This window comes from Zosterops lateralis (genome assembly GCF_965231275.1).
Source record: "Zosterops lateralis genome assembly, chromosome: 12".
Lineage (NCBI taxonomy): Eukaryota > Metazoa > Chordata > Aves > Passeriformes > Zosteropidae > Zosterops > Zosterops lateralis.
In genome coordinates, this window is record NC_139772.1 from 1,011,625 (window position 1) to 1,024,061 (window position 12,437).

At 52.2% G+C, this 12,437-nt stretch overlaps 1 protein-coding gene across 1 annotated transcript; it reads right to left on the minus strand.

The window, feature by feature from the left end:
• Positions 1 to 360: 360 nt before the first annotated feature.
• CYB5B (cytochrome b5 type B) lies at positions 361 to 9,507 on the minus strand. Its single transcript, XM_083870223.1, has 5 exons — positions 9,307 to 9,507; positions 3,652 to 3,780; positions 3,196 to 3,222; positions 1,880 to 1,911; positions 361 to 1,011 (listed from the first exon to the last, which is right to left on the minus strand). Exons 1-5 carry the CDS (start codon positions 9,469 to 9,471, stop codon positions 921 to 923), a joined length of 444 nt encoding a protein of 147 aa, XP_083726349.1. The 5' UTR covers positions 9,472 to 9,507; the 3' UTR covers positions 361 to 920.
• Between the last annotated feature and the right edge of the window lie 2,930 nt (positions 9,508 to 12,437).

Consider the following 12,437-nt stretch of genomic DNA (forward strand, 5'->3'; position numbering starts at 1 on the left):
ACACAAAAACAGGGCAAGAGGGAAATACTCTCCTCTATTCCTAGACAAAACCAGCATTATCCACAAATCCCAAATGCATTTCTTTTCCCTTTTCATTTTGGGAGAAGAGACCAGATTTAATTGTTTCCCCCATCTGGTGCACATTCACAGTACGCAAGAATGAGTTTATTCCCATACATGTGTCAGATTATGACCTCAGGGAGAAAGAAGAATCTGCATTTGCAGAAGCCACGTGCCAGCTCCCACTGGCTCTGCCACGCACAGCACGAAAACACCCCAACCAACCAGGATTTGATTTAAGTTGTTCACAGGATATACATTCCAAAGGAACAAGTACAAATATTACAAAATGAACAGAAACACTTTTAAAATCCATTGTATTTGTTTAACCGTTAAAAACAGACAGGTACAGAAAGAGGTGGCCAAACTAACAATTCCCTGCCACTCCAATTAGTGTTGCCTGCACGATCTGGGAAGGTTCTTGCAAAATCAAAGCTCTGAACATCCTCTCTGGCAGATGATTCCTGACTGTGTGAAGGGCTGAGGCAGAGCCACAGGCCCAGGGCAGCTCTTTCATGGTGTCTGGCTTAACGCAAAGGCATTGAGAGAAAAGGTTGTCTGGGGGTTATGTCAGAGAGCGAGAGAGAGCGAGAGAGAGCACGAGGGACACCACACCAACGTTAGGGAATGCTGCAAGTTCCTCTTTCCCTGCACTGCAAGAGGGAAAGTACAATAGATCTGTGGGTCCCAGAGTTAGGATAGAGTTTGGAATTAGCTTGGTCCCATGGATATCAACATCACTTGACAGACTCAGAGCTAAAAGCAAGGCAGGAAGGCTAAGGGCAGCAGGACTCCATGTGTTGCACACACACACTCTCTCTCCCTCTTTTCAGGCTGTCTGAGGCCCCAGCAAGGCCAGCTCAGGAGCTTTTCCCATCCACCATGTAATAGCGATACATTAAACCTAAGACCAGCGCTCCGAAGATGGGGATCAGCCATGTCGACCAGAAACTACAAGGGAGAGAAAAAGAAACAACAAACTAAAACGTACACACCACAGAAACCAGAAGAAAGCAGCTAGTTAATAATCCACTGCCAATGTCCATCCCTTGTTACACATCCAGGGAACACCTGGGAGCTGTACCCACAGCTTGGCCCCCTAACCATGGCCACAGCCCGGGCAGGCCCCACTGTCCCCAAGCACAGGCTCTGCCAGCCCCCAGCAGAGGCCCAAGTGTGGCCTCATGCCTTATAAAATAGCAGCTGGATGGCTGAAATTTCCAGCTTGGCACGTCCAGAGACCAGTGAGAGGGGGGTGGTTGTTGTTGGTTTGGTTTTATTTTCCTTAAATAAGTCAGGCTGTAATTTGTGTTGTACAAACAACACAGTTGACTCAAGGATGGCAACGGCTACAGCTGTGCCCCAGTAAATCTGCCTGGCTCAGACTGCAGAGCCCACAGGCTCACCCTCAGCAGCCTCCTGAGCAGAACCTCCTGCACGAGCTGCAGGAGACCAGGGCCCCGTGCTGGTTTTAAAGATTTTCAACTAGACAGGGCTGATCATGGTGAAACCCTCCGAAAACCCACCCACCCCTGGGCCCACAGAGACCACCCAAATCACCCCTGTGGGTACAGGGACAGAGCCACCAGCACGTGGGGCAGAGAATCCCAAACACTGGGATGCTGGTTCTGCCCAGTGCAGAGCAGACCCGGGCTCACATCCAGCAAGGGAGGTGCACACCCTGGCACTTGCTTTGGAGTATCTGCTTGCCAGAAGGACACTGCAGTACATCCCCAGGGATTTCCCTGCCCTTTGGAGTTAATATGCAGCTCCACAGAGTCCCAACCCCTCCATTTCTCATTTTCAGGAGATACTATACCTTGTTTGGCCTGAGGATGTCCTGCTTGGCTTCTGGAGGAGGAAAGAGGGAGTTAGCAGGGGAACAAAGAAATATTAAATGTGTGCTAATAAGACAAGCCTGAACTTGTGATTACAAATAACTCTCCCCTCCCAAACACCCCCTGTCACCAGTGTGGATGATTTTGGGGATGTTTGCTGTCATCTTCATCTTCTTCCCATCAATCCAATCTGTCCCACCCAGTCACCAACTTCATGCTGGAACTTGCACCCCTCTTACAATAAGGCCTTGCTTATTACATCACAGTTTTGGGGTGGTTTTGTGCTTCCCCCTTATTTATTTGTGCACTTCTGATTCTCTCTGTTGCTCCCATCTTTAAATTCCACTGGAATCTCCTTTTTAAACAGATGATGCCCTCTGGAGAGAGCCCTCAGCTGTGCAAAATGTGCTGGACTTATTGATCAGAAGAGAAAAAACTTGAATAAAGTATTTAACTCAGATCCAAGGGAGCTGCTCTGCTCATCACTGATTTCTGTGCACATTTTCAGCATGTGATTCTGTGTATGAATCGGATTGAATCAAACAATAAATTTTAAGGTGAATATATATACATAATCACACAGCTCCATGTCATAACTTAGCAAAGGCTTTAGACAGCCTGAGTTATCCTTGATTTCCCTGCTGGCAGTTCCCTTCTGGACTCCTGCTGCTCTGCAAGTGGTCCTGCTCAGAGGAGTATCTCCTGAAAGCCTTGCTGGAGGCAGAGCTGTGCCCTGTCCAGGCCTCCCAGCCCAGCCAGCTGCAAGGCAATGTTTACCTTCCAGCTGGGATTCTATTTATTGCCTTTTCCCTCTCCCCATCCCTTCCAAAGGCATTTTTGCAACACTCTGCCCTGTTCTAGTCCAGGAGTACCTGAGTGTTAAGCAACACCCCTGATCCCTGAGGCAGTTAACAGAGAATTCCTGTTTGCCAGGCAGCTGGGGGCCCTGTGCTGTCTCCTGGCTCCAAGGGAACAACAAGGAAACCAGTTCCGTGGTCAGGGCACAGCCAGAAATGCAAAAAATGGTCTGTGGCTCAAGGTGTGGAAAAAACATCGCTGCTGCCAGCAGAGAAAGGGCACAAAAACTCACTTCCAACTTCCCACTGAGGTGCCCACTGAGCTTCAGAACAAAAACAAAGGTAGAATTTGCTTGAGAAATTTATTCATGTGTAGTTTGAGTAAACATAAAGCCACAAGCTCCACAGGAAAAAAAAAAAAAAAAAAGAGGGGGAAAAAAAAACTCCAAAAGACATGTGACATTAAATAAAAGGAGAAAACTGAAATGCTGAGAGCTTACCTTAGAACCTTCCTTTCCACGATCGTTCTGTCAGGGGGGAAAAGAAGAAGAAAAGAGATAAGTGCTGACTTCAAAGGAAGGCTGCAGCCTTTATGAGGGATTTGTTCTGTACAAAGGGAATTGCCTGGGCTTAGCTTTCAAAGGACTCCTTCCTCTGGCACCCAAAGGCTGGTAGGAAGGTGGTGTTGGTGCCCCTGAGAACTCTTACTCTCCTGAGCTCAGAATTACAAGGCAAAGGTGGATTTTGCTTCCACCAGCTACAGAGGGAACCTGTAAGTGCCCTGGTTTAAATGAAGCAAGAAATCTGTCCTGAATGGTGGAAGGAGAAGACTAATTCAGTTCTGCTTTCCCCAGTAGAAAGCCTGGACAACACAGGGACTGCCTAAACCCCTCAACTACTCACCTATCTCACAAGACAAGCCTTGTGTCTGTCTGGCACTTACACGGGGCACTCACCGGGTGCACCTCTCCGATGTAATACTGCTTCAGCATCTCCCTGGCATCTGTGGAATGCCCCACATCCTCGAAGCTCTCCGTGGCATCTTTGCCAGCTTGCTCCAGCAACACCTCTTCTCCACCTGGGTGCTGGAAGAGAAGAGTCCAGGTGAGCCAAGGGCTGGAAGAGAAGAGTCCAGGTGAGCCAAGGGCTGGCTGCAGAAAGGCACTGAGGGTGTCATCAGCCTTCCTCCCGACCTGCACTGCTGGATACCTGGACCAACACCAGAGGGTCAATTGTCCAGCCTCTGCTCAGGAATTCACAGACACCATAAGGAAAGGAGATTTTACTTCTTCAGAAACTACAAAAATGATGTTTGGCTGACTCTGCACCTTGTGTGCCACCACTAAGTGACATGGGGGGAGGAAATCATGAAGTCTCACAAAAATTACACTGTTTAATATCATACACTGAGTTCAGAGACCCAGAGCTACAACAGCCAGACCCCCAGGGAACTCCACAGTGACAGTGCTGACTCTGAGATGGGATGAAGTGACACAAAGCCCAGGTGTGTTGGGCTGGGCTCTGCCCACTGCTGATGCCACAATTCCAGGAACAGCCTGGCCATGAGAAGCACAGACTCAGCAAAGGACAATCCCCTCACAGGCTGAGTGTGAAGCACCAGCTAATGCAGTGACACCAATGAAGTGCTCACACATCCCAGGGCACACACAGGACTAACCCAGTTTTCCAGGCTTCAGGCAACCAGCCCTGAATTGGAGAAGAGATGTTGGGCTACATTTCAGATCAAAGGACCAACACACCTGCTCCTCTCTGTCACATCCTTCTCCTTCCCACAGACACAGAGCAGTTGCCACTCCCCCTCTTCCTTCAGTTTGTCTGTTTTTGCTGCAAAAAGTCTGAATATTGCCCCCAGGCCATCCCACCTCACACCAAACACAGGATGGACACAAACCAGCCCCATTGTTTGCTCCTGTGGGTTGCTGCAGCCAATGCTGCAATCCTCATATCACAGCTCTTCATTTGGAATAAATCCCTTTATTGCCCAGGTATGTCACTAAACCAACGTGGAGCTTTCTCAGGTGCCACAAAGGACAAGGTGGAGGGACAGTCTGTGAGCAGGCAGTTATCAGCTGGCTGAGCTGGGGCACCAGGGAGGCTCTGGGGCTCATTCCCTGTGTCTGCCTGCAGCTCTTCTGCCTGCCCTTTCTCCCACACCAACCCTCAGACCTGCCTGATCCCAGAGGAGTCAGAGCAGGGACTGCTGAGTGTTGTCTGTTTCCAGCTATGACCCACTGAAAAGCTGCCCATTGATCTAAGCCTTCTAGAAGAACTCCTTAGGGTTGCCTCACCAGAAATCTCATCTTTCAGACAGGGAAATACCTGAATTTTAAGCAGACAACCTTCTTTTCCTAATAATCCACTCTAGAAGGACAGAAAAACTCTGCAGCAACAGGGAACGTGCAGTGGATCTTTCAGTGACATCTCTCCACAAGCCAAAGAGGAAGGATAAAATTCAAGAGAGGAGGAGAACAGTAAAGTTCACTCTTCTTTACATCTCTGGCTCTGAAGCCTTTCTATGCACTTGCTAAATCCACAATTATTTATTTGTGCACATCTGTCTTTCACTGCAATCTCCAAGCCTAAAAGAAAAAGACCTTGAAAATATTTTGGTATCTCCTGTTTCTGAAGGGCTCTGTCCTCCAGACAGCACTGCTGCAGCCAGACAATTCCTACCTTGTCCTGCCCCAGCAAACGTAAACCCAGACTATTTGTACAGGAAGTCACTGACTCTGCCACAAAACTGCCCAAATCTGCAGCTCAGCTGCTGCAGGAAAACATGGAAACAGTGCTGCAAACTATGGAGGGGGGAAAAACAACTTCCAGGGGAAACAATCCTGCAAAGTGTCAGTTTCTGACAAGAAACAGACAAAAACAAAGCAGAAGGAGAGAGGTGACAATAAAATTGGGTCCTCCCTCAGCACACAGAGTGAGTAACAGTGACTTGGAACTGAGGGCACACAGCAAAGGCCTCCAGGAGCACATCCCAAACCTCCACAGGGAGAGAGCCTGGAGCCCCCTCCCCACAAACAGGGGAAATGTCTGCAAATGTCTGCCTGGAACTGCTGGGGCAGACCTGCTGCAGACACAAACGAGCTCAGCACCAACACTCAGCTCCAGGACTAATTGGATCACTGTGTCAGGTAAGAGAGAGGATCAGCAGGTTGAGGAGGGCTGAAACTTTCATTCCTGGTGCCCAGAGTTAGAGAAATAACCCAGAGAGGGAAGAATATTCCTGTGCAATAACCGTGTGCCAGCACCAAGGATGAGCAGCCAGCTGGACCCATGATCCACACATCCTGCACAGGTTGTACGGGATGGAACAGCTTTTCCAAAAACAAAAAACACCTCTGCAGAGCTGGAGCAAGTCAGCAAGAGGAAACTCAGAGTCCTGGTGCTCCTCCTTCTCTTGAAGAACACTATACCTGAAACCAAGCGAGCGATTTGGGTCAGTGGTGTCACAACCCAGGTCCTTCCCCTTGGAAACTGGAAATGGATTCCTGCTGACACTTATCACGAGGATCAGGAACAGCAGCATGTGCTGAGACATGGAGCTGTGGGGCTGCTGTGCTTTGTGGCCTCACACAACACACACAAAAGCTTCTCTAGGCTCTCCTAGTCATATGTGAAAATGGAGAGACACTGGATCCCTCCAGCAGAACTGTAAATAAGTCTCCTACAGATGGTGCACAAGTTAAAAGCTCAGATTTTGATGCTGTTGTGGTGAAGTGTGAGCCTGACACAGCCCAGTCTGTATGTCCTTATCTAGACCACTGCAACCAGGAGTGATAACAGTTATCCTGCTGTGGGCCAGTTACCCAGATTTGGGAGAAAATAGATCACCATAAGGCTCTCCTAGACTTTAAAATAATCCCATTTCATTTCAGGCACTCACAGGCTCTCTGAAGCACCTCCTAGAAACACCTGCAATATTTCAGATGCTGCCTTTGCACATCTCCTGGATTTGGTTTGTTTTCTTATAATTCAGTAAATTTTGTTAAGTGATAGGTGTCTTGTTACTCCTGTTACACATAATGTGAACTGGAAACTTAAACTGGTCTGCACTTCCAGCAGCACATGGATTTCAGGCTGGCTGACCTGACAAATTGCAGGGATTGTGAAGCCAAATTCAGCCTTTTATTGGTACCTTCTTCAGGATTGCACAACCCCAGCCACGGAACGTGCCAGGAGCCTCAGCAATCCCAGCCAAACAATCTGTGAGCAAAGGCCAGGAAAGGCACCCAGCAGATCCTGCCCCAGGGAGCACAGGGGGCTGGGGGACACAGGACAGGACCCCCCGAGGGCTGGGGGCACCTCAGAGCTCCAGCTCCCCACACAAACTGCAACCACAAACCACACAAACACCCCTGGGCCCACCAGCTGCACTCCAGAGGGTCACAGATAGAAGGAGGATTTTTGCCAATAAATTAGGCCTTGATCTGCAGTTCCCTGTGCCAGCAAGGGGTGTGCACAGCACAGTGTTGTGTCAGCTCTGCTGGCACAGCTCAACACTGCCCTTATTCTTCTCCTCCTCCCCCATCCAAGTAGGTCTTTTCATGTCAGAAAAACACAAATGGGAAAAAGGGCCTGGAAAGGACAGAGTGAAATATCATCTCAGGGTGAAACACCATCTCAAGGTGACACTCAGGCTGAACCTGGATTGCTGGAGGGACTGAAGTGCTTTTCTGGGCTCACTTGTAATTCCAAAGGTGTCCCAGGGAGCAGGTCCCAGACTCCATCTCACAGAGAGCACTGAGGTGAAGCCTCAACCTCCCTGCAGTGTCCACACTGAATCACTGCACAGAGACAAGTGTAAAACAAAATTCACAGCTCCTGCAACTGCTGCCCCAACCTCCAGCTCGTTCTGGCTCTTCCCAAACCCTAACCCAGCATTTTTTAATTCAGAAACCAGCTGTGAACTGCTTTTCCAAGTTTGTGCCTGGTCTTTCCCTGCACCAACTCAGCCTTTGTGCACCCACAACTCCCCCCACCAAACTGTCCTGCCTGGAGAAAAGGAGGCTCAGGAGGGACCTCCTGGCTCTGCACAACTCCCTGACAGGAGGGGACAGCCAGGGGGGTCGGGCTCTGCTCCCAGGGAGCAGGGACAGGACAAAAGGAAACAGCCTCAGGCTGGGCCAGGGGAGGCACAAGGTGGATATCAGGAGGAATTTTGTCATGGAAAGGGCTGTTCATTGGAAGGAGCTGCCCAGGGAGGTGTTGGAAAGGCCTGGAGGTGGCACTCAGTGTTTTGGGCTGGGGACAAGGTAGGGATTGGGGGACTCCATAGGAGGGATTTTCCAGCCTGGACAATCCTGTGATTCGATCATTTTCTGGACCCAAAGAAGAGATCAGATTGTGTCCAACTTTATAAATAAATATGAGACCTGCAGAGCCAGGCACAAGTCCAGCTGCCAGGTGATCTCCCCCTCCTGCCTGCTGCACCTCTGCCCTGGCCAGGGCAGCTCTGTCACTCCACACAGGTTTCAAGCACTGGGCCTGGAGGGAAACCAGGGCTGAATTCAGCAGAACCAACAAGCTGGAACACGTGCACTGCAATGAAGTGTCTTCTTTGGACCTGGTTCAGCCAACCTTTGTACATTGCCCTGCACAGGCCATGTCTTTGCTGTTAAAAAAAACTGGGATAAACTCCTTTGAAATTTTCATAGAACCACAGAATGTCCTGAGTTTGAAGGGACCCACAGGGATCATTGAGTTAAACCCCTGTCCCTGCACAGACACCCCAACAATCCCCCCTGTCCATCCCTGGCAGTGCTGTCCAAACTCTCCTGGAGCTCTGGGGCCGTGCCCATTCCCTGGGGAGCCTGGGCACTGCCTGAACCCTCTGGGGGAAGAACCTTTTCCTAATATCCACCCTAAACCTCCCCTGGTACAACTTCACGCCATTCCCTGGGGTGTTACTATGTTGTTACTGTTCATTCCCACGCCATTTCCAGCTTTCAACAGTTAGGACACAACTCTCAACCTTCTTAAAATCAGAAGACAAAAGGAGTGAGATTTGAAGGAACTTTTGTCCCCGCAGTCAAGGGAAGTAAAGATTTAGCAGGAGCTGCATTGTTTGCAAAGCCCTGGAGCGCGGTCCCCTCTGGGCAGGCACAGAGCGATGGCTGCGGTGTCACTGTCACCCCCGAGTTCGGGGTGTCCCTGCGGACTCCACATTTAAACTACTCAAGTGCCCCGATCACCCTTCAAGATGTGCAGGGAGGTCCCGGGAGTGGAGGAAGCCCGCACCTCCTTGAACTGATTTCCTGGGAAACCTGGAATTGTCTCAGAGGAGCCCAGCACAGCCCCTGCCCCGGGCTGGGGTGACCCGCCGTCCCTTAGCGGCAGAACCGCGGGCACGAGGCCGCTCAGAGACCGCACAGCCGGCCCGGGAGCCGCCCCGGGGACACCGGGACCCCCCGAACCCCGGCCGGGCCTGCTCGCCCCCTCCTCCTGCCCCGGAGCCCGGGATCTCCGTCCCCAGGGCAGCCCCTGACCCTCCCCAAGGCAGCCCCTGACCCTCCCGCCGCTCCCGGCCTCACACGGCCCCCCAGCCTCTCCCCGCTCCCCTCAGCCCCTACACCAGGCCGCACCTCCTCCAGGAACCGGGTGACATCGTAGACGCGCCCGTGGATCACCAGCCAGGCCTCACGGCTGGAGTTGCGCTTCGCCACCTCCTCCAGGGTGAACACGGGCGCGGGCCCGTCCCCTCCCGCCGCCGCCGCCGCCGCGGCCTCTCCGCTCCGCCCGCCCTCCATGCTGCCCGGCGCGGCTCCGCGGAACGCGCGGTCAGACCCGCGCCGGCCGCCGTAGCGATTGCAACGCCCCGCGTGGTTCCCGTTGTGCCCGGGGACCAATGGCGGGCAAGGCAGAGAGGGGCACTGCCAGAGCAGCCAATGGGAGTGCGCGGCGGAGCACGCGGGCCAATGGGGAGCGGCCGGGGCGAAAGGCGGGAAACGGTGCGCGAGCGTCGCCTCTGAGGGGACACCGGGAGCGGCTCCCTCAGCCCCGGATCCCCCTCAGCCCCGGATCCCCCTCAGCCCCGGATCCTCTCTCAGCCCCGGATCCCCCTCAGCCCCGGACCCCCCCTCAGCCCCGGACCTTCCCTCAGCCCCGGACCTTCCCTCAGCCCCGGGCCCCTCTGCTCCTTTCAGCCCCCATTCCCCCAGTACCGGCTCCGAGCCGCCCTGACACCCCCGTGCCACCGGAGAGCGCAGTGCCCACCAGCAGCCCGCCCTCAGCCTTTCTACTGTTCCTTTTGGTTCTTCTTGCGTGTGTATAAATGGATGTAATCCCATAGCCCATGGAAGCGGTGGCGGTGCAGCACATCCCCAGGTCCCAAAGCAAAGTCCATGTTCAGGCCTGAGGAGAATCACTGGGTAATTCTCTCCTCCCTCCAGCCGCACTGAGCAGGTTCAGGGTCAGAGGCTGTTCACAAGCTCAGGGACCCGAGTAACTCATGAACCCGATGGTTTCCCTCTATGAACTGGCATTTGTGGAATTTATTTCCCTGCCCTTGCGGCACAGGTACGGCTGGGCAGTGGATGTTTGTTTAACAACTGCTGAGGAGGCAGAAACGCCGAGCTGTCAGTGCCCAGCTGTGACCAGCACTGGCTAAAGGTTAAAAGTTAAAAGTGTGTGCAGGGAGAGTCCAGCAGGCTCAGGGCTGGGCAGGTCACAAACCCCTCGGAGCCCAAAGGGAGCTCCAGGAAAGTTCTGTTTGGGCAAGTCTGTACATTCACCAACTCAGATATTGGGATGTGAAAGGCTCAGCCTCTTCTGAAAACTCTTCACAGTCACCTAACCAATATTAAATATTGAGTTGCTGCTTATTTTGATCCTTTCTGTCTGTTTCCTTGGTTCTGTGTGTAACCCAGGATCCTCGGACATGGAAGAATTCCCAGCTCCTTGTGCCCAGCTCCTGGCACCTTTCCAAACCAATGCCTTTCCTCCTAGATCCTTCCCTGCCCAACCCAGCTCCAACAGGAAGAGTTATCCCTGTTTAGATTGGTTCAGAGTTTCTGTAATCTACTTGATGGGTTTTTTAATAAATGCCTTTGTGATTCCTTCTCTCCATCCCTCATGCCTGGAGGGTTTCTCTGTGGATTTTCAAAGAAATCTCATGACCCTCCACATTTCCCTTGTCCCTGTTCCATTGCTCCCTGGTTCTTTCTCCACTGCCTTTCTAAGGGCAGAATGGTCCTGGAAGGGACTTTAGAGCTCCCCTAGTCCCACTCCTGCCCTGGGCAGGGACACTTTCCTCTAGCCCAGGCTGCCCCAAGCCCCAGTGTCCAACCTGGCCTGGGACATTCCAGGGATCCAGGGGCAGCCCCAGCTGCTCTGGGAGATTTGTCCTGTCTGATGCTCCAGCACAGCGAGAGCAGACCCTGGTGACCAGGACCCTGGTGGTTTTCCTGTTCTGTTTCCTGCTGTAACTCCTCCAGAAGGATGTGACAGCCACGAGACCACAGCAACGTGCAGATCCTGTTCCCTGGAATATTTTCTTTCATCTGTAATCACTTCATCAAAAGCCATAAATCAGTGAGGGGAGGCTCAAATGCACGAGCACGGCTGCAATTTGTGCCTTCCTGCCCAGTGTTTTGTTTGGCACATGGAACCCCAAAGCTTTTCCTGAAAAACTGATGATGACACCCCAGGAGGACTCAGTGAAACTAGACAGTGAGGCCACTGGCATTCCTGGTGCTGCTTCCATCATCCTTGCCTCCTCTTTGTTTAGTGGAGACAATTCAGGGAGCAAAACAGTGGGTTTCTTTCTGTTTTTACTCTGGAATCCACAGCTCCAGGTTTGTTTTCCAGTCGTGGGTGCTGTAAACACCCTGTTGGCTGAGGCAGAGCCTGAAGTGCTGTGAGAGGGAAGCCTGGATTGGGGTGCCAGTGCTGTGCCCTCCCCAGCTCCAGGAATTGCCACCTGCTCCAGCTCTGCTCTTGTGACATCTGTCATGTCACCACCCTGTCCAAACCCCCCCAGGAACTGCAGAGGCCTTGTGGATCTCACAAATCTGTCTGATAGGATGGGAGGTGACCTCCTGAACATCCAAAGGGTGACACCTTCACCAGGAGGGTGTTGGAGGAGGAGATGGCAGCTCAGAGGGACATGGACAGGAGGCAGAAAAAGGAGGTTGATGGAGTTTTCCTAAGTGAAACCAGCTTGGAGAAGACAAGTAGCTTTCAAGTGGCTTTGTCCTGGTGCTCAGAGAGGAATCTCACTTTGCTTCCCTTGGGAGAGGACTCCAGGATTCTCTTCCCTGACCTTTGTGCAAAAATGAATGAGATTACTCAAAATTCTAAAACTTGTGCAGGACCAACAGGATCTGCTGAAGTGGCTGGCACATGTAATCGGAGCCGTGTGGATCAAAGGGGCAGAAGTTTCTCATCTCCCTGAAAAACACGGAATTTTGTGGCCAGGAGAGCAAATGCAGTGTCTAGAGGGCTGTGAGCTGTCACTAGGGCTGATCAGCCTCTCCCTGAACTGAGAGGACACAGCTGAAATTCCAGGGTCCCACCCTGGCACCTCCACCTGCATCTTGTGACAGCGAGAGAGCAAAACCTCTTTGCCCATGAATATTGCACAGGGAAAAGCGTTTGACCCGGAGCACGGCACTGGTCACCTCCCCCAGCCCAGGAAGCAGCTGTTGATATCCCTCCTCACATCCTCCCGAGCACCCTGCACACCATTCCAAGACTTGTCTGCTCCCAGGGCATT